A 25,238-nucleotide genomic window follows, 5' to 3' on the forward strand; every position below is an offset into this window, starting at 1 on the left:
CAAAAAACAGCTCTAGAAATCAAGATGCTTTCCTGCTGTCTAAACCAGGCACAGACAACAGCACAGGCACGCCAGTGTTCCGGTGGGGAGCTGCATTTTGTGGATCAGCTCCTTCCCCATCAGGTACCAGAAGGTTGATCTAGCATCCCTGAGGCAACAGCATCATCTGGGTCATAAATAATAATAAAAATAATAATAAATTCCAAGAGCAGCCCTCTGACTGTGTGCTTGGCAGCCCTCCAGCGAGCTAATTTCCTCAGCTGCTCCCATGATAACAATGACACAGACTAATGCAAGCTCGGCTCCGCTCGTGCTGCACCACATCCCCGACGGCGTTTACCATCAGTATGGAGCTCAATGAGATAGGAGGATCTCTGCACGGGGCTCCCGGGATCCTCGAGGTAGATGGCGGGCAGCTCCCTCCACTGCATGGCAGCCCCCGGTGCTCGCAGCCCGCCGCTCCTGCCTCCCCTGCCTTCCCACAGCTGCTCCTCGGGGCAAAGCTCCGCGCAAGGGATCCTGCTCGGCTGCCTGCAGAAGGGAGCGCCTTCTCCCCTCCTCCCCGCCGAGGAAGAGCTCCGTGAGAGATCCTTTCCCTGGCTGAGGTTTGGGAAGGTCGAGCTGCAGGATGAGCAGTGAGATCCTTTGCCTGGGTGTTTCCCGGGGTGAGGTTTGGGAAGGTTGAGCTGCAGGACGAGGAGCTGCCAGGCACAAGCGTGGTGCTGGCGAATGCGCTGCGCTCTCGTGTTTTGGCATTTAGCACAAGTTGCTCACGATGAGCTAACGGGGAGAGGAGTGGAAGTGCTGAGCAGGCACAGCGAGGGATCTCCGGCACGAAAAAGAAAACAGATATTTGGTGAAGTTTGCGGCGTGAGGGGCACGCCAAAGGAAGAGAAGTGAGCCGGTCACAGATGGCAAAGCTTCCTTCCTTACACTTGTGTAACTTATCCCAGGCGTTCCCTGAAAGCAGAGAGAGGCAGGGAGGGAGGGGAAAAAAGAAAAGGGGGGGAAAGAGGAAAAAAATAAAAAAAGGAAAAGCAAAACCAGCTGGCTGCTTACACAAGGCATCCAGAACGAGACTGCCGGGACTCCAGCATTTCCATTCAGTGCAGCCGAGCATGCTCCTGTGTAAATAGTTTCCATATGTCATCATTACAATAAAAAACAAAAAAACAAGGAAGAAAGAGAAGGAGCATAAACTTTCCAGAGCCCAAACCTCTCCCTCTGCAAAACAAATTCCCTGCTTAGGGGAAGGAAAAACTCTCCATGGGCCGAGAGCAAACAAACTCCTCTCATTCAGAGGAGCTCATGCAGCCAGGGAGGATCTCCAGGGCAGAGCTGAGAGGAGAATAAGGGACAGAAAACATCCACAGGAGGCTGGGATAAATCACCCTTCCCAGGCAGCTATTATACATCAAACTCAAGTCACTCTGGAATTCCTGGTTTTTGATGTCTGCACTTCTTCAAATAAATAGTAATTTTTTTCAAAATTCCAACAAACTAGTAACCTCCTACAAATTCAGAGAGTTATAAACCAGCCCTGCAGGGCAGCTCTTCCATTTGCCTTGGAGCTCCCCCAGCCTGGCTCTCATTAGCCAGCTGGCCAGATGTTCTGCCTGCCAGCCAGCACACACTTTCTATGGCCTTGCACTGAAAGAGACTGAGATTCCCTCACTGGCTCACTGCCCGCCTCCAAAGCCTTCACTGGACTTCCCAGGGCGCTCTCCTAAATGCTTGAGGATGGTTTGGATGGTAAGTCTCCATCTTGCCCAGATATTGCTATTTTAGCAAGTACACCCGTGATGACAGAACGTATGAAGGCAGAAGTGACTTAAATCAGCAAAAAATATCGTTATTCTGTCATCCACACTGTTCATGCATCACGGTGTGGAGTCAGTGTAAGATGCAATATGCAAGTTGCTCCAATGAGTTCCATGTGTGAGTAATGTTTCTCTTGACAGGCAAAAACAGAAATGCCAAGGACACACAGCCTTGGAGACAGACACATCTTCATCCACGTGGCCTTGCAAGGTCCCTGATCCATCAAAAGAGGGAAGAGGAAGGAAAGCATCACTTCCTGCATGGGGGAAAGGTCAAACTGTCCAGGCACGTGGGCTGGGCAGCTCCAGTCACCAGTGTGCTCAGGGCTGGATGGAGCTTGGAGCAATCTGTTCTCCAAAAATGTGTCTCTTCCTTCCAATCCAAAGCATTCCATGATTTTACCATTCTACCATTCAGTTGGAGTAATTTTTTTCAGGCTTTGCATTCCTCACTGCCATAACCTTCTCTATTTCTCCGTCTTCACCGGATCTGTAATTCCCAAACTCAGTCACAGAGCCCAAGCTTTGGGTTTAGTATCAACATAACCAGGAATCCCAGAGCACTGAACATGAGCCCAAGGAAGAAGGCAGATCCCAGCAGGATCAAAGGTTCTCTTGGTGCTCCTGGACCTCCTGAGCTCACACCCAGGAGCCCTGTGCTGGCTGAGGTCTCTGGCTCTCTCAGCTGCTCCTTGAGGCTGTGGTGAGGATGGACAAGGAGAAGGACAGCACTCCAGAAGCATTCCTCTCTCCTGGAAAGCTCTCATCAGCTGAACACTCACTACAGAAGGCGCAAATCCATAAAAAAACATGGAAACAAGGTAGATGCCTATCCTTCCCCAACACAATCTGTGCAGGCATCTTCAGTCCCAAAGCCAAGATTTTAGTCAAGTATTGGAGTTGTCCCAGCACCAATGATGGCATTTTCCCTCCCAATGGCTCACAGGCCATGCAGCTTCACCTGCAGAGGATAAATCTTCCCTCTGTCCTCCAAGAAGGCTGATAAGAAACTGCTCCTTGCAAGCACTGAGGCACAAACACACATGGGCTGGTCTCTTCAAGGCCAGGCTCACCTACCCTGGAGAAAAAAAGCTGCCTGGAAAGCACAGCTGGTCTGGCACTTGGCCACACATCTCAGAGGTGAGACAGACAGACCGACAGGGAAATCTCTGCCTGATTGCCAGCTCAGCGCCGTGCCAACAGGAGCATCGCAGGGCTGGTCCCTGCTGCCCAAAACATCTCAGAGCCTGTCCTGGTTCATTGTGGGAAGGAAGAGAACAGCCATGGGGAAGTCTAAACAATTTGCTGTCAGTTTGTTGCCTAGGAAGAAAGGGCATCTCCAACAGAGAGCAGTGCCAAGCCCTTCTGCTACAGGAGAAGTAATCTACTTCGGAATATTCCGAGCCAGCATAACTGAGTCATGCTCTTCCTTGGAGACAACAGCACAGCAGAAACACATGCAAAGGCCTCAGGGCTCTTTGTCTTACTGTATTCTCACAGCACTCCCTTGCTGTGAAGCTCAACAAATAAAGTCACTTCAGCTTCCTATTTAAGACAGGAAAGTTTTTTTAAAAAACACGGACGTTGCCACTTCCCGTGAGTGGTGAAAGGCGACTCCGTCCTCGCCTCGACTCGAGGATGCAGCAACACGAGCTCACATCCTGCCTCCATCGCCACAGGGAGCTGAATCCTCGTGAAGGAGGAGCAGATGTCCCTCAGCATGGTAAGTCACATTTTCTATATCATTGCCTCTTCTCAGTCGTGCTCCTTGCACGCCAGACAGCTGATGGGCGGCGCTGTTTAATTAGGGGAGCGCTGCATCCTCGCTCACATCTGCACTGCACACATGGAAAACCCCCTGGGCACAAAGGAGCACCATGCCAGAAGAGCTAGAGCGTGGTAGGAAATGGTTTAGCCCCAGCAGAAAGCCTGGCTCCATCCAGGGAGCTCTGAGTGAGGCACAGCCAGTTAACCCTTTGCTGTGAGGCTCAGGAGAAGGGTCGTGGTGATTCACCACTTCCTGCACCACCCTCCTGGGGACAGAGACATTTGTAAGGAAGAATAAAAAAAAAATAAATTAAAGACTTCCAGGAAAATGAGGATGAGGATAATTTTCCTCATGTACAGCAGCCAAGCTCTGTTGGTTGGAGATGCTCATCTGTGCAGTTCACTGCCTCATCTCCCCAGGACACCTGCTCTCCTCTGATCTCATCCCTGAGTCACTCCAGCTTTTTTTTCCTCTTGAAATATGATGTGGGAAGTTTTGGCCAGGAACTGTTTGATCCTGGGACAACTTTCACTCCTGAATACATAGCAGCAAGAGGCAGAGGGGCAGATCCCTCCTTTTTGGGATGTCTGGAATCCATAATTAGGTTAGCAAGACTTCAGCAGCTGAAGATGAACTGACAGATGCAGACCACCCCCTGTCTAAGCCCTGCTCCACAAAGCTGCCTCCTGACAGATGTGGGATTAAACCCTCCTGCATCTGAGAGTCCATGAAATATCACAGGGAGAGCTGGAAGCAGGCACTCCTTCAAAATAAAACTGGAGCACAGGAGTTCCTGCCTTAACAGAGCGGCCAAGTCCAATCCAAAGCATTTTTACTCAGTAAAAGTCCCACAAAATGAAAGGCTGCATTAGGAAGCTATAATTAAGAACCTCACTTGTGTCAAGCCAAATTGCTGCTGGTTTCATATCCTTTATTTCTTATCTCAACAAATGAGCCACAACAGCACCAGGAAGGAGAAGCCAAAGCCACAACAGAAGGATCACCTACAACTCCCATTATCCATCCTTTCAGCAGCCAATCTGCTCCATAATCTCATCACTCCGATCGTATCACAGCAACAAAGGCTTCACACACACTGAGATAAAATCATACCATAACTGGAATTAAATATCTGAGTCATTGAGGGGCTCTGTGGAACAACTAATGAATGGAAAAAACAATTGGAAGCAGTTAAGGTTTTGCTGAACCGAACCAAAAAGGAAAAACAGGAGCGACAGCTCTGCCTAAGGCAGAGAGAGAGGGGCCAGACATGAAATACACACACACACATTTCTAATTCATAATTTTGGAGGAAGCAATGGAAAGAGACAATATCAGAGTCCCTCAGCTCTAGCATTTCTTTAACATATCCTGTTACATGAAGGAATTTCCTCTTTTTGTTCCAAAAAGGGAAACCAGTGTATCCTGCTTTTAACACATTAAAGATCTGCTTTGGCTCCAGTAACAACACAATGTCAGCAGTTTAAGAGCACGTTCCTCATTTCAATTCTCCAAAGCAGAGCCTCTGGATTTCCCTGATGCAGCTTGGAAAGATGTTTGATTAAGCTGCAATCTGGCCTTTTAAAGGAGAGCAGTGTGTGCCAGGACTGGCTGCCAGCTCCAGCCACCAGCAGCTCCCCAGGGAAGTCACAAATTCAGCACTGGGAAGCAGAGAGGAAGCTTTGGGAGAAACCAGGATTAATTTGGGTAACAAACCTCCAGCAGGGCCAAAGCAGCACTAGAATGAAGAAAGCAGTAATAAGGTATGTGCCTTACTGACCTTTTTTCCCTGAAGAAAGAGGGATAGCAGGAAAATGACATAAATTTAAAAGTTAAATAACAAACTCTCAACATCTTCCCATGACAGGCTGAGACCAATTAGAGTTATTTGCTGTGGTGCAGCAATGCTGAGGAGGTAATTGTGTTTTGTAGTGTCAGAACACGACTCCACCACGCTGATTCCTTTGAAATACAACACTGCCGCATCTCCTCTGCCTTGTCCCTCACACAGGGAAGAGAAGCTGCCAACTTCAGAGGAAGACATGTGTAAAGGAGCAGGGAAAAGCAGGGAAAACCCCAGCCCCCAGAGCTGGGGAGCTGTTCTCCATTAGGAAAAAAGGCTTCTGCACATTTATGGAAACCACTGCTGGCAGCAACTGGAGGTTGCATTTAATGGCTGGAGAGGAAGGAAGGAGTTAAACCATTGATGTGGCATCTGCTGAACAGCTGGTTTTCCCTCAACTGGTCCTTGCTTCAAGTCCTACAGCCCTCATACAGAACCACAGCTTCAGAAAATGGACAACTCTGACTCAAAAGTCTTCCACACACACAAAAAAAATGTCCTTTGAATCCAGATTTTAGAAGAGCTGCTGCTGATTTCCCATTGTTTGCCTGGAAATCTTGGCTGGCTGGCCTGCAATCTCCTGCCTGGTGCAAAACACCTTCTGGAAGAAAGTCACTCTCATCAATGTACAGACTGCCTCAGCTGCAGAAATCAAAAGTCATCTGCTGATTTTTAAATGCCAGCCTTTAGAATCAGCTGTTTAATCTCTATTTAGTGTGGGGATGGAAGAATAGGTCATACAATGACTGTGTCATCTGGCTTTTCAGCAAATATAGAATATATTCAGTATTTCTTGAGCTTCCCTGTAACACTGTTGGAGTGTTAAACCCTGAACTCCTGACAGGCTGGCATAATTTAATATGATTTTTTATTTCTCAAGTCCTTTAGAGCACCTTTAACTCTGCTGACCACAATTCTCTTCAGGATTTTCCTCCACTCCAGGTGCTATTCCTTCATTTGATATATATTTATCTACATATCTGATTATCTTTTGTGCTAGCCAGCCCAGGCATGTTGGTACTATAACTTTTTGCTGCCTCTCCAACAGTTTTAAAGCTTCCATGAGCATTTCTGTTTTCTAGGCATTTGTGCTGCCTCAAAGTATAGAAAATTTTGAATGTTCAGTCTTCTCCTTCACAACCACTAGAGATAAGGTCCTGCCACCAGCCAGGTATTTGAAAAGAAAGGGCTTTGACGGGGTCACTTCACCCCCCTGACCCAAATGTCAAAATTTTCCTTAGTGCTCTCACTTCCAGGATTGATTCCTTAAGTCTTAATTCTTCATTTGGTTAATGAAAACCAGGAACATATTGGTGCATTCTAGTGAAATCCACTTTGCTTTTGTGCCATAAACTTCCCCAGATCTGTGGGGGATAATGAAAATACTCTCTCTCTGCAAAAACAGTGATAGCTGGAACAAACCACAGGCATTCCCAAGTGGCTATACAGAAACACACACACATTAGGTGGGAAATACAAGTGCAGCTAAGCTGTCCAGCCCCACAGAACCAGGGGGTTTAACACAGCTGTGCAGACACATGCATACTAAATTTTCTTCCCTCACACACAAGCAGGTGAAGAAAAGCTTTTTGTTCCAAACAGACATCACCAGAAAAAGCAGCACTGGATGCTCCAAACGCCCTCAGTGTGATTCAAACCACAGCAGTGTCCCCTTGCCATGCCCAGGATCTGTCCCCAAGGCCAAGGTGCTGCCGTGACCAACACCAGGTCACCTCTGGTGTCCCCAGGTGAGGCACAGGTGCCCGAGCATCCTGCAGAACCACTCACAGATGGCCCAAACCCCAACCCTGCTCCTGCAGCTCCCAGAAAGCAAGCAGCCATGTGAAAAGCAGCCTTCTTCTCCACATGCAAAAAGCAATTATGGTAAAGACACAGGGAGAGCCCTGCGAGGTGCAGATCAAGAGCCAGAGACACGGGAGGCAGCAGGAGAGCCCGATCAAATTCACCACACTCTCCCCAGCTTAAGGATCAGAAATGGAGCGTTCTGCCTCATAAATTCTACTTCCAGCAAATTCAAGCCTAAATCCCCTGAAGGCAATAAGGAAAAGGCAATCAACAACAACTCTAACCACTTCCCAGATGCTCCTGTTTAGTTTATACAGCACTTCTTACAGCATTGAAATGGGTAAAATGGGATTTCAACGCAGGGGGGCTGACGGCAGCAGGCAGGATTCCTCAGTGAAGATACCAAGGGCAAAGGAAGTTCTGAGAAGCATCATATTGGTTATGATGAGTGAACTCAGCGTGCTCAGCCTTTGCTCATTTTAATCTGCCAGTACGCAGGCTTGGCTAAAGTGAACATCCTGCATCTACAGTGCCTTAAAAATCCACAGGAACCACAAAATGAGGGGGGAAAACGAACAAAGTGCTGCGTTCCCTGGGAAGCCATGAAAAAACTAATCACTGTTTGTTTCCAACTGTTGTTCCGCTTCCTGAGCCAAATGTTTCCAAGTCAGCTGTGGTGGCTGAGGAGTGACCGGTTCGAGCTGGAAAGCTGTCAATTGAAAATTGCAGCTCCAACACTTTCAAACTCCTTAACATCTTTTATAATGCCAGGACCACCTGTTCAAAAAAAAAGCAGAGCCCCCTGATGACATGACACATGGCTTTATCCCACATTTTCCAATGAAAGCAGTCAGCTCAGGGAGGAAACACCCTGCTCTTCTGCTCTAGGGAAGAGACACACAAAGGGCAGGGGCTCCCTCCCTCAAAGCATCAAGGTCATCACTCCCATCTTCAGGCAGTGTGGAGCTTCCAGAGTCCTTGTCCCACTCTGCAGGATCCCCCCTGGATTTACAGTGTGAGGGGATCTCCATGCCCAGTGCTGCAGGAGATGACAAAGGAGAAAGAACCATTTGACTCCAGGATAATGGAACACTACCCCACGTCTTCTCTACCTTGTAGATGCAGTTACCAGCTCAGATTTGAACAGCATGGGGCATTCAAGACAAAAATCACTGGGTTTTTTTCTTTCTTTTTTTTTTTCTCTCTCTCTGCGTGAAAGAGTCAACAGTGCAGAGATTCTGTTTGACAGAGCATCCCACTGTGAGACACACAACGTGTGCATTGTGCCAACCACTCTCCTGCAGAGCTCAGAAAACAAGGAAGGCTTGGAAAAAAATACCCACAATGACTGCAGCCCTCAATACCTCCTGGTGCTTCACTGTGCTTGGGGCTCTTCCCCTGCAGGCACCACAGAGCCACGGTGAGAATGTCTCCACACAAACGCTGCTGAGCTTTGCACAACACAGGGCTCCTTCTCATCAAAGAAAGGCACCAGCTCTACACAAGTGTTTGAGCACAGCCCTGCCTTAAAACCTGAGTTCTCAGGACAAGTGAGATCCCAGAGGAAGGTTCAGAGCAGAAATATTTTTCATTATTTCTAACATCATGGCAAAAGATCCCAAATATCTTCTAAAAAAGCAGCATTTCCCTCCTTCCTCTGAGCTTACAGAGCTCATCACCCAGGGAAACGAATTGTACTGAAGGAGAAAACAATAATCTCCTTATGTTTTGGGTGTTCGTTTCCCTTTCCAAGATTTTCACCCCTCACTCATCTCAGAGGCAGCTTTTGCTTCGCTTTGCTTGCTTAAAACATTCATTTTAAGTCATCTAGGCCAGGAAAGGATTAGAGGAGCCCTGGCAGAAGTTGCAGAATGCAAGGCTGTTAGGTCAGAGAAATGAGACTTTCAGAGGCAGAACCAACAATCCACCACAAAACCACCACTCGTGCTTTGGAAAAAAATCCACTCTCTATAAATTTTAAGCAGGTGCATATTAAGAAAAATGAATCATGCACAGCAATGCAAAACAGCACCTCCTCCTAACAAAGGAATGAAGCCTGCCTGTCCACTCCTGCACCAGGTGCAATCAGCACTTCCCAGGTGAGATTGTGACCCACAGTGGCATTACCTGACTCACCCTAGGTGCAAGGAGGAGCTGCTCCCCAAAATGAGCCCCCAGTCCTGTGCTCTGGCCATGTTTCACCTCTAAAGGCAGCAGCAGAAGCACTGCTGCTGCTGCTGGAACTAATTAAAGGCAAATTGGTAGAACCAGGGGCCATGACGTGAGGAAATATCCTGCACAGCATCCAAGAAAGGCACCAGATAATCCAAAAGGCTGTTTAAGAGCCTGGCTGTCAGAAATCTTGGGATCTGCCAGGTCCAAAGCAAGCTTGTTCCCTCATCCCCTTCATTCCTTCACCTTAATTAGCTGCAGCATTTCTGACCCAGTGCCTCAGCCCCTCTGGAACAACCCTTGCTTCCACACAAGGATCAAAACCTACAGATCCTGCAGGATTTATTAAATCTTCCTGAAATGCCTCTTTTCCTCCAAAGGCAGCAAAGCCAGAATGCCTCCACAAGCAGCACAGGTCCCAAGGGTTTGTGTGGTTGCAGCATTTCCCAGAGGTGGGAAATGTGCTTCAGGTGTTTGTTCTCTGCTTCCTCAGCCCTTCAGGAATTGTTTTACACCTGGAAACCTCACCCATGGCATGATGGTGGAACAGGATGAGTTTTGGGGCCACTCCAACCCAAACCATTCCAGGATTCTCTGAGGTGATGCCATGACCAGATGGGATGAAGCTGTGGAATACATGGACAGGTTTAACCCTCTCACTGCCAACACAAACGTGTTCAGGAGCCAGATCCAACACAGAGGAGATTTCTGTCACTTCAGGTTGCACTGGCTACCAAACACATCAAAATCCAGGTAATTCACGTGCCTCAAAAAGAATATTAACTGCTCCAAATCCTAGGTGTCTAGCTGGGGCTTAGTAAAGGATTTTTTTAAGGACAAGTTTGGTGTCTACAACATCCTTTAATGCTGTAATTAGACTCTGTGTTCAGAACCACCCCTGAGTGTCCAGCAGCCAGTTACAAAAGGAACAGCTTTGCTGAGAGCCCCTTCCCACATCCCACCAGGGAACTGTCCCAAGGCAAGGGCAGAGGGCCCCTTCCAGCACACACTGTTCTGCCAACACCCTGGGCTTCCCTCACCCAGCACTGCAGGGCAGCCCCTCCAACCTCACCAACTGAGAAATCTCATTTTCTTCACACACCTTGGGCCACCTGCTCGTCCCCAGCAGTGCCAGGCATGTATTCACCTTCCCAAATAACTCACCTGCCCAAAAGGCCAGGCTGGCTCTGGCTTTCCTGACAATTCACTTTTCAGGCAGCAGAAAGTGAGATTGCACCTCACTCAAAGTAGTCACAAGTTCCCATTTTCCAACAATCCTTCTAGAAAACATCACTCTTGGCTGTTGCAGTTGCTCCCCCCCCTCCCTAATAATTAGATTTTTACCTCAAGAGCAGATGCAGTTGCTTTCTTGTAAAAAAAACCAGAGTTGAAAGATGACTTCTTTCCCCCTGCCATCACCCATTGTGTGAGAAAACAGACAATATCCCATTGTTCCATGTACAACACTCTGAGCTGTACTTTCTGCTCTGAACACACTGCAGCTCTACTTGAGGCTCCAGCAATTTCCATGCAGGAGGCAAAGGAGAATCTTGTACCTGATCTAATACAGGATAAATCAATGTGCACTCATTTAGTGTTTATAGCTCCCATCAGCTCAAGGAGAGACACTGTCCTGGAGTTTCAAGGCTATCCAAGCTGCCTTTGTGGATGGAAACAGACACTGCACTTAGGAGGTGTTTTGAGAGCTCTGTTCAAACATTTCCCAGGAGTTCAGGAGGGATGGGAAATCACTAAACCCTGGCAGCTTCTCATCACTCTCAGGACAGGATTTTGGGAAGGGCCAAGCCAGGCTCACATCTCCCTTCTTGCCTTCTATAGAAATTCAGTCTCCTGTTAGTCACTGCCCTCAGGCAGGGGCTGGGGAGCTTAACTGGGGTTTATGTGAGATGCTCAGATAAGATGAGCTGGGGAAGGGCAGCTCACATTCATTACTGTGCATCCAGGTGATGCAAGAGCTTCTCCCTGTCTCCTTCAGCTGCTGGAGCTGCAAAGAAAAATTACCCAGCCCAGTCAGAAAACCATCAGCACCACGGGGAGCACATTTTTCTGGATGTGGTCTGAATTCCTGTCGACTTTGCAGGATTCTGACCCTTGGTGGTGGCTGCAGATGGGAGCTCCCTGGAAATCCTGTATCCCAGCACAAGCCAAGCAAGGCAGAGTTTAATATTCCTCCCCATGCAAGTATTTTCTCTCATTAAATGCTTAAGAGCTGGAGGATTTGGGAGATTAATTTTTGCAGCTGGACATTTTCTTTAAGAATGCAATTTTCCACACAATTTTCCTCCTTTAGCTCTCTTTTATTCTAACCCCAAGACACCCACTTACCCAGGAGAGGACTCTCCTGTAAGGTCTGGAAAGGAATTCACTTCAGTCCTTTCTTTTCACATCTGCTACAGGCCTGCTTTCAGAAAACCCTGTTTTTACTTATTTCAACCCAGAAACTTGTCTCCAGTTCCAGGCAATCAACACCAAGTATCCACAACTACAAATTCATTTATCCAAAGACCTTACTGGAACAAAACCAGTCCATGGATAGATTTTTTTTTTTTAATTTAAAAGCACAAGAAGTTCCTTAAAACCACAAGAGCTGATCCACTGAAGCCCAGAGGCACACAGCACTCAGTGACATGGTTGTGACAGGCTGGAGAATGGACTGCAATTCAGAGGGGTTTGTGCACACAGGAACACAAAGCAAGGGTGAGATTTAATTATCAGCAGCCTCAAACATGTGATAGAACAAGAGGCAGCTACAGCCACCGTGTCTTTCCCCAGGTGTCACCTGGAAGAGGATGGGGGGTCCTTCACTGCCTGTTGTGGGGACACAGCTCAGTGACAGTTTTGTGTTCAACCTGCCATTGAAACCCCTGGAGTTGATGATGATGGCCAGGCACAGTAATGAGAGACCTGCTCCTCCAAATTCTGAATATTCAATTGTGAGAGTTTAGGCAAAGACAGAAGGAAAGAGCCTCCTGACCTTCCCTGTCCCCGTGTCCTCACCTTCACCCTGGCAGCCTCTCTCCCCTTTGAAGCACTTCTCACACCTTTCCCCTGGAAAATAAAAGCTTCTGGCTGAAAAGGTGACATCCCACAGTTCTGTTAATGCCATTTCAGCCCTCGGCAGCCAAGGGGAGGCAGAGCAGAGGGGACACATTTGACCCCTCACAGCCTCCACGAGACACAACTTTGCTGCATTTCACAGCAGATTTTCTGTGCAGGCAAACAGCAAAAGCTGGGCTGCACTGCTGGTTTTTAAACAAGCTTCCTTTTGCCAGTGCTGCTGCCACTGGGCTCCATCCCTGATTTAAGCTTCCCGCTTCCCAGAGATAAAGGTGCCTTTCAAGTTGTTGATGCCAACTTTCCCCTCCTAATCCCTCATCCCACCCTGACTTCAGAAGGTTCTGTATCATCCCCCATTGCTTCCAGAGCATAAGCTTTATATTTCTGCAGCAAATCCAACTTTAACAGTGATTAAAACACACAAATAAGAGACATTTCATTTGAAGGATGCCAGGAAATGAGTTCTCAAAAACCACACAGCGATCCTATAAGAAGCACAAAATTGGTCCCTAAAGAACTTCCCTGTATTTCAATGTGGAGAACTTTATTTATTAATACATTCATTCTCATGCCTCTGCTTTAACACAGTCATGCTGGCTTCAAGCAATTGTTAAGCCTCACACAACTTCTTCTTTGAAGGGATGGGAGGCGAGGCAAAGAAAAGAGGGAAGAGTGATTAAAATTAGTCACAAGGAATCCTATAAATACACCCGTGGATGGAGGAAGAAATCTCTCTTCCATTTAACTTAAAATAGAGGGCTAAACTTTAAAAGACAAACAGATGGGATGAAGCAAGGATAAAACAGAGCTCAAAGAAAGTCAAATGGGCAATTTATTCAGGGATCTGTATTGTGGGGTGGCAGAGGAGGAGGGGGGGGGAGGAAGAATCTTGATTATCCAAAATTAATTCCTGGGTTGAGAAGCCATACGGAATGCTTGAGGTATTAAATCTCAGAGGCAATATGGCACAGAGGTATAATGTAAAAAAAAAGGGATGCCTGGCCAGGAAATAAAGCATTTGTTCCAAAAGTTCAGCCTGTGGCAGCAAGGGCTGGATCACAAGACCTGTGTGTGTGCACCTGCAATGGGAAGTCACGGGGATGTGCTGGACAAACTGCACAGATCCATCCACGAGGGGTAACACCAACCAGAAACTGTGTGAACACACTCAGACACATCTGCTGGCCACGTCCAGCCTGCTGCAGGGTGAGGGCTTTAATGAAGGCACAAAGGAGAAAAGCAAAGCTTCTGAGGGATGGTGGCTGCTGTTTCCCCCTGCCAGTGCTCACAGGCTGGCTATGCCCCACTGAACAGCACATATTGTCTAAAAGTACTCCAGATTCTTTGATAAGAACACAACGAAGACGTAGAAGGGATTTATCAACACTTCCCTTCTCGTAAAAATCAGGACGTAAACTAGAAACAGACAAAACAAGCCTTGCAAAGCGCAGATGTTTATGGTGCTAGGAAAAGACATAAGTGCCGTGGGACGGTGCCAAGGGAAGGACAGCGCGCAGGAAAGGGCTTAAGGTCATGGGGAAAACGACAAAACTGTGTGATAGAAAAAGCACTGGTAGGACCCGAGCGGCTCCCGTGGTGTCACAGGGAGCTGTGAGCAATAAAACAAGCAGGACAAGCGGCAGCCGGACCCGCTGTTACCGGGCAGCCCCGACACCGAGCCCAGCTCTGCCGGTCCCACGGGAAGAGCGGCCACCCCACCGCGACAAGCCCCGTGCGGGCAGCGCCAAAGCGCTCTTACTTTCGTTGGGCAGCTCCTCGCGGTCCGGCTCATCCAGAGGGGCTGAGGCGCTGCTCCCGCTGTCGTCCAGCGTGAGGATGAGCGGCACATCATCGTCCATGCTCACCGCCATGCCGGCGGCCCGGGGCTCTCCGCAGCTCTCTGGGGCGGCGCGGCTGTCAGCAGCTCTGCCGGGCCGGCCCGAGCCTGGGGCGGCCTGCGGGGCACCGGGACAGCGCGCTGTGCGCACCCATCTCCGGACAGCGCCGGACAGCGGGCTCGGCGGGGCACTGCGGGCTCAGTGAGGCTGTGAGGGCTCGGTGGGTCCGTGCGGGCTCAGCTCACACGGCGGGGCCGGGGCTGTCCCTCCCGGCCGGGGCACGGCTCGTAGCACAGCGGACTCTCAGCACGAAGCGCTCCTGGGCGAGCTGCAGGTGCCGCGGCGCCGGGAGCAGGGCCGGCATGGCGCTAGGGGTCCCGGGCACACATGGCTCCGCCCGTGCCCCGCAGCGCCCCGGGCCGCCCGCAGTCCGCGCACATCAAGTTCCCGGAGCGCTTTTGCGAACTGCGCGATGCCACAAGGTCACGGATCGCTCTAAAAGGTGATGGAAAAGGAAGATGAGGCAGGCCCAGGACGGCGCCACGGGGACACCTCAGAGCCGGCGTCCCTGTCCGGCCAGAGGGACACCGGCACGCCGCTGTCACCGCGATGGGGAGGCCCGGCCCGGCGCCCTCCCCGCGCCCTCCTCCCAGCCCTGGGTGAACCCGCTCCTCACCAGCCTCCCTTGCCCGAGGCCTCGGGACTCTCCGGACCCTCCAAACCCCCCGGGACCGCCCGGCCCGGGACCCCCGCACCCCCCGGCCCGGTCCGGCCCGGCCCCTCCGAACCGGCGCCCGCAGCGACGCGGCTCTTCCGCGCCCCGCCCCTCGCCTTCCATTGGCTGCTACAGCACGGGCCCCGCCCATTGGGGGCGGGACCTCATGGCTCCCGCCAATCCGCGCACACAGCCTGCCCCCACCCCCTGCCCGAGGATCCGCGCTAACACCGCCTCCACTCCCCGCCTCACGCACTTCGCCTCGCCATTGGATAGAAGCGCTGTCCCTCAAAACAGACGCGGGTGCTGATTGGTCTGAGGTGGCGGGGGTGGGCTCTGGGGGGGACTGAAGCGGGGGCTGCCATTGGCTGCGCCGAGGCCCCGCCCCAAGTCAAGGAGGAGAGGAGCGGTCACTGGGCAACGGCGGAACGCGGGCGGGAGCGGCTCGGGGAGCGGGCCCGGGACAGCCGCTCCTCCCAGGCCGGGACAGCCGCTCCTCCCAGGCAGGGACAGCCGCTCCTCCCAGGCCGGGACAGCCGCTTCCCCCCGGGCCGGGACAGCCGCTCCTCCCAGGCAGGGACAGCCGCTCCTCCCAGGCAGGGACAGCCGCTCCTCCCAGGCCGGGACAGCCGCTCCTCCCAGGCCGGGACAGCCGCTTCCCCCCGGGCCGGGACAGCCGCTCCTCCCAGGCAGGGACAGCCGCTCCTCCCAGGCCGGGACAGCCGCTCCTCCCAGGCCGGGACAGCCGCTCCTCCCAGACAGGGACAGCCGCTCCTCCCAGGCAGGGACAGCCGCTCCTCCCAGGCAGGGACAGCCGCTCCTCCCAGACAGGGACAGCCGCTCCTCCCAGGCCGGGACAGCCGCTTCCCCCCGGGCCGGGACAGCCGCTCCCCCCCGGGCCGGGACAGCGGCTCCCCCCCGGGCCGGGACAGCCGCTTCCCCCCGGGCCGGGACAGCCGCTCCTCCCAGGCCGGGACAGCCGCTTCCCCCCGGGCCGGGACAGCGGCTCCCCCCCGGGCCGGGACAGCCGCTTCCCCCGGGGCCGCACGGAGACGGGAAGAACGGAGACGGGCCCTCGCTGTGCGCAGGCCCCGCGGGCGGTAGGAATGGGTCGGGCCCGAGTGCAGCCCAGCCGTGCCCTGGCACAGTGGGGGCCGTGAGGGGCATCCAGCAGCGCTGGCTCTCCACAGGTCCTGCAGGACACGAACCCTGCCAGGGTCAGCTCTGCTGCTTTTGGAGGGCCCCGCTCCAGCCCAGTGCTTTGCTGGTGCCAGTAAAGCAGGCCTGCAGCAACACAGCTTCAAATCCCAATAAGCAACAAGGCAGGGTGGTGCCAAAGGTGGAGAGTGAGATTTGTGTCAGTGCTGAGCTGGCAGAAAAACGAGAGCAGCAGCAGGGAGGATCCCCAGCTTGGTTTGGCCTCTGTATCAACAACTCTGGCCTGAGCTGAGCACCAGTGACAGGCTGGATCTGCAGGGAGGAAACAACTGAACACTTCCCCCACCTCATTTCATTCAGATTTAATGTGGTTTTTATTCCACGCGAGCATCAGCTTCAGCAGTAACAGAGCAGCTTTTGGTCTCGTGCTGAGCTGCACAGACCTGGCAGAACAAGAGGACAAGGCAACAGTAAAGCACCAATGTGAGTGAAAATCATGGAACAAAATGCAAACACATTTATACTTAAACAACATCCTCATGTGTAAATAGCAAGAAGTGCCAGTTCTGATCTCCTGGAAGGCCTTGGTGACAACCTGGCCCAGTGTGGGACAGGGAAATGTGCTGATGAGATGGGCTCTAGTTTCCCCCACTGATTCCTTAGACCCTGAGCACAGCAGTGGGGGTAAAGTGGCCAATCTTGGCCACACAGGCCACTGCTTACTTGATTTTCAGATTAAATCTCTCCTTATTTTAAGAGGCTTCCTCTTTCAAGGACACCAGCTCTTCAAGATCACACTGCTGCTTGGACTCCAGGGCAGTTCCCCCAGTTTGCTGAGGACTCGCCTCTCTGGATCTCCCACCTGCTGCTGGAACAGCATTCCTGCTCCTGTGTCAATCCTCAACCCTCTTGTCTCCATCTAGTGTCCAAACCACATCTGGGCTCTCTCCCAGCCCAGTGAAACCTGCAGCCTTCACATCAGTGTGCCCACATCCCAAACACAGCTGACCAGGCTGGGACGGACACCAGCACTGCCAACCTCTCCCTCTGAGAAGGCCACCGTTGTTTCTTGTCCCTCCAATTTTACCCCAGCTGGAGAAGAGCTGCTGGATTGCCTCAGTGGGAAGCACAGGGAGAGGTCTGAGAGCTTGGAGTGAATCACAAGGATTCTCACTGACCTTCTCAGATTTTAATAATGTCAGGTTATTCTTGCTCCCTGTCAGGCCCAGAAATGAGCAGGAATTCCCCGCAGTGCAGGCTCCTGGCTGGCTCCAGCTCCACCTGCTGGAGTGGGTCAAGACCTGATCCTGCTGCTGCTCAAGGTGCAATAAAATCATTTCTGGGACAGAATGATGCTCTTAACCTAGCTTGGTGTGTCCTTGGGTGAATGTGTTTCCCTCGGCATGGGAGCTACCAAACTCCCACTAACCCCAGCAGCTCCTCAGTGCAGCCTCCCTGCCCAGGGAGCAGTGGCTGCAAACCCCACTCACCCACCCCATGTCCTTTATCCACTTCTATCCACACAGAGCTGCTTTTCCCACCTCAGCAAAGGAAGCGGAGGAGCTTTGGAGGTGCCCAGGTCCCTCAGCAGCATCCCACAGATCCCAGATTTGTCTCGGAGCACTCGGTGACACCGTGGCACTGCTGTGAGCACCTCACAACCCCCAGGCACACAGTTATGGATCTACTCAGCACCTCCTCATCACCATGAGCTGCCAAAATCCCTGGGCAGGTCCTTGTGTGTCACAAATCCCATCCAGCCTGGGACCAGGGCAGTGCTTTCCTCACCTCTGTGCTCGTGCTGCTTTGTCAGAGGAGTCCATAAGGTGTTGGTGGCACAAAGCAAGGACAGCAGGGAGACACCAAGGCACGTCCTGTGCATGGAGGCAGAGGGAATGGAGCTCATTTCCTGGAGAAGGGAACCTTTGGGAGGGCCTCAGCAGCCTCTCAATACCTGCAAAGAGGAGGCGGCCGTGAGGGCTGGGCCAAGGTTTGTGCTCAGGAACAGACACAAAATCAAACTAGAAATGCTGTGACTGGATAAAGGGAGAATTTCCACCCGGAGAACAGTGGAGCAGTGGGAAGAGAGGCTGTGTAGCCTCTATTCCTAGGGGTTTCCACCACCTTGGACAGGTCAGACTAGGGGGATGCCCTGCATTCCTGCAGGGACAAGCACAGGTGGGATGGAGCAGGACTCCTCTCAGCAAAGGTCCCTGCCAGGGTCCTCAGACCCCAACTGCCCCAGCCAGACTCACCTGGGACCCCACCCCAGCAGCACCCCCTGTCCTGGGAGCTGCACAGCCCCTGCTGTCCCCACAATGTCCCTGTGCCTGGACAGGCCCTGCACTGCACTTGGGGACACTCCTGTTCCCTGCTGCTCCAACCTCCCACTGGATTTCCCAGACAGCAGGAACCTCCTCTGACACCCCTGCACATCACAGGGTGCTGCTCCCACCAAGGCTCTCCTGCTCTGGTGCCATGGGGTGTGCCCTGAACCAGGAGGTCACTGCTCCCAGCACTGTGGTCACCTCTGGCTCCTGGCTTGGCTTCCAGCACGGAGCAGCCCCATCCTTCGTTTCCAGCCATGGAAAAGCCCAGGGTCCTCAAGGGCTTGGCCTCAGGGAGGCCTCAGGTGGATTAAGGCTGTGTGTACATCCAGAGGGACACTTGGCATCACTTCCAGGGAGGTCTGGCTGAGCAACCGCCTGCTGCCTTGGCATTCCTGGGCACCGGAGATCCGGACACGCTGTTGGACCGACCCCTCACCCGCGGGCCCCGGGGGGCTGCAGGGGTGGTTGGAGCGCTCTGGTTCCTCCACCTTTCTGTGCCGAGGCTGGAAGGAAGGTGAATCCTGTCCGGGGGGGTGCTCAGCCGGCTGACAGACTGAGAGCGTGCTCTGCCAGGCGCAGCCCAGCCCTTGGGGCAAGCATCGCTCCCGGGATGTCTCCAGGCACACAGCTTCTCCCGGGGGCCGGGCTCGGACGTGGCCGGGGGATGGACGGCCCGCAGGGGAGCGCCCCGGCTGTGCGGGGACAGGCCGGGCTGGCTCTGCGGGGCGGGCGGGGGGCTCCAGAGCAGCGAGTGGAGCTTGGCTACATCCTCCTTCCTCATCCGCGGAGCGGCCCAGGCAGCGCCCTGCGGCTTGGCACCGAACAGGGACTCGTCACAGAAGGACGGAGCGTGGCTTCGGGACCTTGCGGGGCGACAAGCGGAGAAACACGGGCTGGTTACAGCGGGGAGAGCAGAGGGGGACTCGAGGGGCTCCGCAGGGCACGGACATGGGGCAGCGCAGGGAGCGCCCCGCGGCGCGGCTCACCTGCTCTGGCTGCCGGGCCGGGAGCCGCGCGCTGAGGGAGCCGCCGGAGCCGCCCAGGGCGGCGGGAAGGCGGGCGGCGGCGGGCGGGCCCCCGCGGGCCGGCCGAACAGCGACTCGTCCACGAAGGACGGCCGCACCCGGCGGCGGCCCCGGGGACCCCGCGGAGGGCGGGCGGCAGCGGCAGCCGAGCCACCCCCGGCCGGGACCGGGGCTGGGGCCGGACCTGCCGCCCGCATGGCCGCGGCCCCGGGGCGGGCTCGGACCGGGCCCGGCCCCTTCCGCCCCCGCCCCGACACGTGGATCCGCCGCCGGACCGACATGGCGCCGCGCAACCGCCGGCAGCCACGCCAGGCGCCGGTACCGGGCGGGAATGGGACGGGAATGGACGGGACGGGGACGGGAACGGAACGGGAGCGGGGTGGGAACGGGGCGGGCCGGGCCCGAGCGAGGCGTGTCCCTGCGCCCGGTATTGCGGCCCCGGTGTCCATGTGCCGGTGTCCACAGTACCGGTGTCCTTAGTGCCAATGTCCCCTGTGCCCGTATTCCTGGTATGCGTGTTCCCACGACCAATGTCCCCACGACCAGTGTCCCAATGCCGGTGTCCTGAGTAGCCGTGTCCCAGTACCTGAGTCCCCAGCACCCGTGTCCCAGTACCCATGTCCTAGTGCCAGTGTCCCAATACCCATGTCCCAGAGCCAGTGTCCCCAGTACCCGGGTCCCCAGTGCCAATGTTCCCAGTACCCCCAGTCACCAGCACTGGTGGCCCTGCCTGCCACACGAGCAATGCAGAGCTGCAGTGACCTGACCCTTCACCACAGCCATGTCCCCCACTGTCCCCAGGCCCCTGCGGCCCCACTGCCCGCCTTCCCTACGGCCACCGAGGAGGACGATGGCGCCGACGCTGATGCTGAGCTGGACACTCAGGCCATGGTGCGGGCCCAGAACCAGAAGAAGAAGAAATCCGGGGGCTTCCAGTCCATGGGTGAGTGTGAGGCAGGGGACAGCTGTCCCTGGGACAGGGACTGTCCCCTCCTGCCCATGCCCCCTCACTTGTCCCTGTTCCCCCAGGCCTCAGCTACCCTGTCTTCAAGGGCATCATGAAGAAGGGCTACAAGGTGCCCACGCCCATCCAGAGGAAGGTGAGCCTGGGCAGCGGTGGGTCCCTGCCCCAGGGGGTGGCAGTGGGACAGTGACAGTGACAGTGACGGTGGTGTCCCACAGACCATCCCTGCCATCCTGCGTGGCCGGGATGTGGTGGCCATGGCCCGCACGGGCAGTGGGAAGACGGCCTGTTTCCTCATCCCCATGTTCGAGCGGCTGAAGGCGCCCAGCCAGGCCGGGCCGCGCGCCCTCATCCTCTCACCCACCCGGGAGCTGGCCCTGCAGACCCTCAAGTTCACCAAGGAGGTACAGGGGACACGGGGGTGAGTGGGAACAATGGGGACAATGGGTTTGGTTCTGCATCCCACCAATATGTTTATTGCTCACCCTGCAGCTGGGCAAGTTCACTGGTTTGAAGACAGCCCTGATCCTGGGAGGAGACAAGTAAGATGTCCCCATGTCCCCTCCAATCCCTGCTTCCCTGAGCCTCCCCAAAACCTGGTGAGGGGCTGAGCTGCCCGGTGCCACCCCAGCCTCTCCCCTCTTTCACAGGATGGAGGACCAGTTTGCTGCCCTGCATGAGAACCCTGACATGTGAGTGATTGGGGCACAGGGGGGGACCCAGTGGGGAAATGGCCTCCAGCCACCTGGGGTCATCACTGGTGTGCCGGATGGGCATTCCTGGTGTTCCCTTGGAGCAACTCCTGTGGGACAACAGGGTCTCTATTGTGTCATCTTTGGGTGGATTTGGGACTTGCTCCCAGAATGGTGTGGGGACACTGTCTCCCCCTCGGCCTGGTCCTGTCACCCCCTCTGTCCCCACAGAATCATAGCCACCCCTGGGCGCCTGGTGCACGTGGCAGTGGAGATGAAGCTGAAGCTGCACACCGTGGAGTACGTGGTGTTCGACGAGGCAGACAGGTCAGCCGGGCTGTCCCCAGGGCTGGCAGTGTCCCCACAGGGATGAGAAGCCCAGGGAGGCACCTGCCATGTCCCAAATCCCCTCCCTGCAGGCTCTTTGAGATGGGCTTTGCTGAGCAGCTGCAGGAGATCATTGCCCGGCTCCCCGACTGCCACCAGACCGTGCTGTTCTCCGCCACGCTGCCCAAGCTGCTCGTCGAGTTTGCCCGGGCTGGTGAGGACCTGGGCCAGGTGGCACTGGGGACAGGGACCTGGCACAGCCCCACAGCCAGGCTGGGTTAATGCTGGCCAAGTGGGTGTCCCCAGCAGGACACCCCTGGGTGACCCATGTCCTGTGTGTCACCACAGGCCTCACTGAGCCCATGCTGATCCGCCTGGACGTGGAGTCCAAGCTGAGCGAGCAGCTCAAGGTGAGATGGGGGAGTTCAAGAGGGGCTTTGTGCCCCCTACCCCCTGCAATCCCCCTGTTCCTGAGGAGGGGACGAGGGTGGCAGTGGTGGCACGGGGCTGAGCGCTGCCCTCGTGCTGCAGCTGGTGTTCTTCCACGTGCGTGGGGACGACAAACCGGCCGTGCTGCTCCACCTGCTCCGCAGCGTGGTGAAACCCCAGGACCAGACCGTCGTCTTCGTGGCCACCAAGCACCACACGGAGTATCTGAGGGAGGTGAGTGGCATTTGGGGGTGCCCATGTGGGGTCTGCAGTGAGCTTTCACTGGGTTAAAGGAAAAATCCCAGAATATGTGATCATGGAGGTGCTGCATCCGTTCACCCCTCAGAGAGAGGAGGGAGCACATCAGTGGGATTTGGAGGTCCAGGTGGCCACTCTGGAGTCTCTGGCCCTGTCTCTCTGCTGAGGGCACATCCATCCATTCTTTTCTCCCCTTCCCAGCTGCTGACAGCACAGGGCATCCGCTGCACCCACATCTACAGCTCTCTGGACCAGACCGCCCGCAAGATCAACATTGCCAAGTTCTCCCAGGGCAAGTGCCCAGTGCTGCTGGTCACCGACGTGGCTGCCCGGGGGCTGGACATCCCCATGCTGGACAATGTCATCAACTTCAGCTTCCCTGCCAAGGGCAAGCTGTTCCTGCATCGTGTCGGTGGGTGCCAGTGCCCTCACTGTGTTGTGGCATTGAGGGACAGACTGGGGACAAAGCAGTGATGTCCCAGCTGGATTGTGAGGGTTCTTGGGAGCAGGATTGGTACCTTCCTTGTAGAGTTTCCCCTTGTCCCTTGCCAGCCATGCCCCCGTGGTAAATGTCACATGTGTAGACTGCCAGGGACACCAGGGATCCCTTACCTGGGTGGGGCCAGGCTGGGCATGGTTTCCCATCCTCCTCTTGCCCGTGCCAGGTCGTGTGGCCCGGGCTGGCCGCAGTGGCACTGCCTACTCGCTGGTGGCTCCTGACGAGATGCCCTACGTGTTTGACCTCCACCTCTTCCTGGGGCGCCCGCTCGTCCTCGCCGGGGCCCAGGAGATGCCTGCAGGTGAGGGGTGGCTGTGGGGCCACTGGGGTGTTCTCCTTGGCCACTGCTGGAGGTTGTGGTCTTGTGGTGGTGAAAATGGGGTGTTGGGGGCTGTGATACACCCTGTGTGTGGGGCTTGCTGATTGAACAGTGCCGAGCTCCCTGGAGCTGGCAGCTCTGCTCTGATAAACACAGGCTGGGTGCTGGGAGGTGACACGCTGTGCCCTGGGCTGCAGATGCTGGCGATGTCCTGGGCCGTGTGCCCCAGAGCCTGGTGGATGATGAGGAATGCCTGCTGCTGACGGACCATGAGAGCTCCCTGGAGCTGCGCAGCCTCCGCCGCGTCGCCGACAACGCCCACAAGCAGTACCTGCGCTCCCGGCCCGGCCCCTCGCCCGAGTCCATCAAGAGGGCCAAGGACCTGGATGTGTCCCAGCTGGGCATGCACCCCCTCTTCAGTGAGTGCCGGGGGGATGCTGAGGGAGGGGACCCCATTGCCCTCCCCATGAAACTGATCTGTGCCCCTGTCCCTGCCTGACTGCCCCAGGAGCTCGCTTCGAGGACACCGAGCTGCAAAGGCTGAAGTTGGTGGATAGCATTAAGAGCTACAAGTCCAAGGCGGTGAGTTGAGACAGTGGGATGGGATGGGATGGGATGGGATGGGATGGGATGGGATGGGATGGGATGGGATGCCCATGTGGCTCACTGGGAATGATGCTCCTGCCCTGGGCACAGACCATCTTTGAGATCAACGCCACGTCCCGGACACCGGCCAGCACCGTGATGCGATCGAAGCGGCGCCACGACCATGCCCTGATTGAGAAGTTCCAGCGTGGGCAGCAGGAGAAGCGGGCAGCAGCACTTAAAGGGCAGGGGATGTGCCCAGCCCCTCCTGAGCCCCAGGATGGGGAAGGAGAGCAGGAAGACCTCCAGGTAATTGGGTCACGGATGCAGGAACTGCTGCAGAGCTGCCTTGGCCCGGTGCTGGCAGCACCAGGGCCCAGATCGTGCTGGGGTTTGGGGGCTGGTGCAGAGACTTGTGGGGATGTTGGGGGGACATGGCTCCTGAACCCTCCATTGTCCCTAACAGGACGTGTTCTCCAATGTGGGGGGCCAGAAACGAAAACGGAGCCGAGGAGGAGAAGATGGTCCCAGGAAAAAGCCACAGCAGCCGGCACAGCAGGCTGAGGACTTCTACATCCCCTACCGGCCCAAGGACTTTGAGAGTGAGCGGGGGTAAGTCTGGGGGGCTCCTGCTGCTGTGCCCCCAGCCTGTGTGGGGGCTGCTCTCATCACCCCCCTTGGCAGGCTGAGCGTGGGCGGCGAGGGCAGCGCCTTCGAGCAGCAGGCGGCCGGGGCCGTGCTGGATCTCATGGGCGACGAGAACCACAACCTCAACAAGAACAAGCAGCTGCTCAAGTGGTGAGTGGGCTTTGCCCATGGGCTGGAGGGGGAATCAGTGCTGGGGGTGGCACTGCTCGGTCCCACCACCCCTCTGTCCCTCGCAGGGACCGCAAGAAGAAGCGGTTTGTGGGGCAGACGGGCCAGGAGGACAAGAAGAAGGTGCGGACGGAGAGCGGGCGCTACATCAGCAGCTCCTACAAGAACAACCTGTATCCTGCCATGGGCACTGCTGCCTGCCTGGGCACTGCGGGAGCAGGGCTGGACCTGTGTGTCAGGGCTCCATCCCCTGCCAGGGGAGGGAGCACAGTGGGGTCAAGGGAGGAGTCCCCACGTGTTCCCTTAACGTGCCCGTCCCAGCTATGAGAAGTGGAAGCAGAAGTACAAGGTTGACGAGCGGGACGAGGACGAGGAAGGGCCACGCAGCAGCGAGCAGTTCCGAGGGAAGCACAGGCGTGGGCAGGGTGAGTACCCAAAGCAAGCAGCAGAGCCCTGCCCTGTTCCCCTCAGCCTGGCTCTGAGCACAGCCCTGTGCCCCCGCAGGCCCCACGCAGTGCCCGGCGCAGGGCAGGGTGCGCTCGGAGCTGAGGAACAAGCAGCAGATCCTGAAGCGGCGCAAGAAGGCGGCCAAGCAGCGCTTCCTGCAGAGCGGGGGCCTGAAGCGGCTGCGGGCGCGCGGGCGGCAGCGCGTGCAGGAGCTGCGGCTCATGGCCTTCGGCCGCCGCGCCGGCCCCGCCAGGAAGGGCAAGCTCAGGAAGAGGATGTAGGACACACGGTGCCTGGGGTGGCAGCTGGGCAAGGGACAGTAAATATTCGTTGGTTTTGCATCCCAGCT

General features: G+C 55.2%; 3 protein-coding genes across 4 annotated transcripts in view; 1 reads left to right on the top strand and 2 right to left on the bottom strand.

The window, feature by feature from the left end:
* TPCN1 (two pore segment channel 1) overlaps nt 1–15,114 on the bottom strand; it is a 42,165-nt gene extending 27,051 nt beyond the window's left edge. The window contains exons 1-2 of one of the 2 annotated variants that reach the window (XM_058037223.1): nt 15,002–15,114; nt 14,247–14,820 (exon numbers count right to left, since the gene is read on the bottom strand). In XM_058037223.1, coding sequence (XP_057893206.1) covers nt 14,247–14,358 — 112 coding nt within the window. In that variant the 5' untranslated portion in view covers nt 14,359–14,820; nt 15,002–15,114. Of the gene's footprint in view, nt 1–340; nt 913–14,246; nt 14,821–15,001 lie in introns of those variants that run through there. The other variant, XM_058037224.1, reaches the window with a different exon arrangement.
* A 1,439-nt stretch (nt 15,115–16,553) lies between these two features.
* Nucleotides 16,554–19,834, bottom strand: RITA1 (RBPJ interacting and tubulin associated 1). The gene is made up of 2 exons (XM_058037252.1): nt 19,515–19,834; nt 16,554–19,391 (listed from the first exon to the last, which is right to left on the bottom strand). The coding sequence occupies exons 1-2, from the start codon at nt 19,832–19,834 to the stop codon at nt 18,872–18,874; spliced, it is 840 nt and encodes a 279-aa protein (XP_057893235.1). The 3' UTR covers nt 16,554–18,871.
* DDX54 (DEAD-box helicase 54) lies at nt 19,816–25,238 on the top strand. Its single transcript, XM_058036837.1, has 20 exons — nt 19,816–19,871; nt 20,355–20,496; nt 20,583–20,653; nt 20,736–20,921; nt 21,010–21,059; nt 21,168–21,209; nt 21,441–21,536; nt 21,629–21,750; nt 21,885–21,946; nt 22,068–22,199; nt 22,425–22,635; nt 22,889–23,023; nt 23,239–23,460; nt 23,550–23,623; nt 23,738–23,935; nt 24,093–24,238; nt 24,311–24,424; nt 24,511–24,615; nt 24,764–24,867; nt 24,947–25,238. Exons 1-20 carry the CDS (start codon nt 19,833–19,835, stop codon nt 25,168–25,170), a joined length of 2,475 nt encoding a protein of 824 aa, XP_057892820.1. The 5' UTR covers nt 19,816–19,832; the 3' UTR covers nt 25,171–25,238.

Source organism: Melospiza georgiana, chromosome 18, assembly GCF_028018845.1.
Source record: "Melospiza georgiana isolate bMelGeo1 chromosome 18, bMelGeo1.pri, whole genome shotgun sequence".
Taxonomy (NCBI): Eukaryota; Metazoa; Chordata; class Aves; order Passeriformes; family Passerellidae; genus Melospiza; species Melospiza georgiana.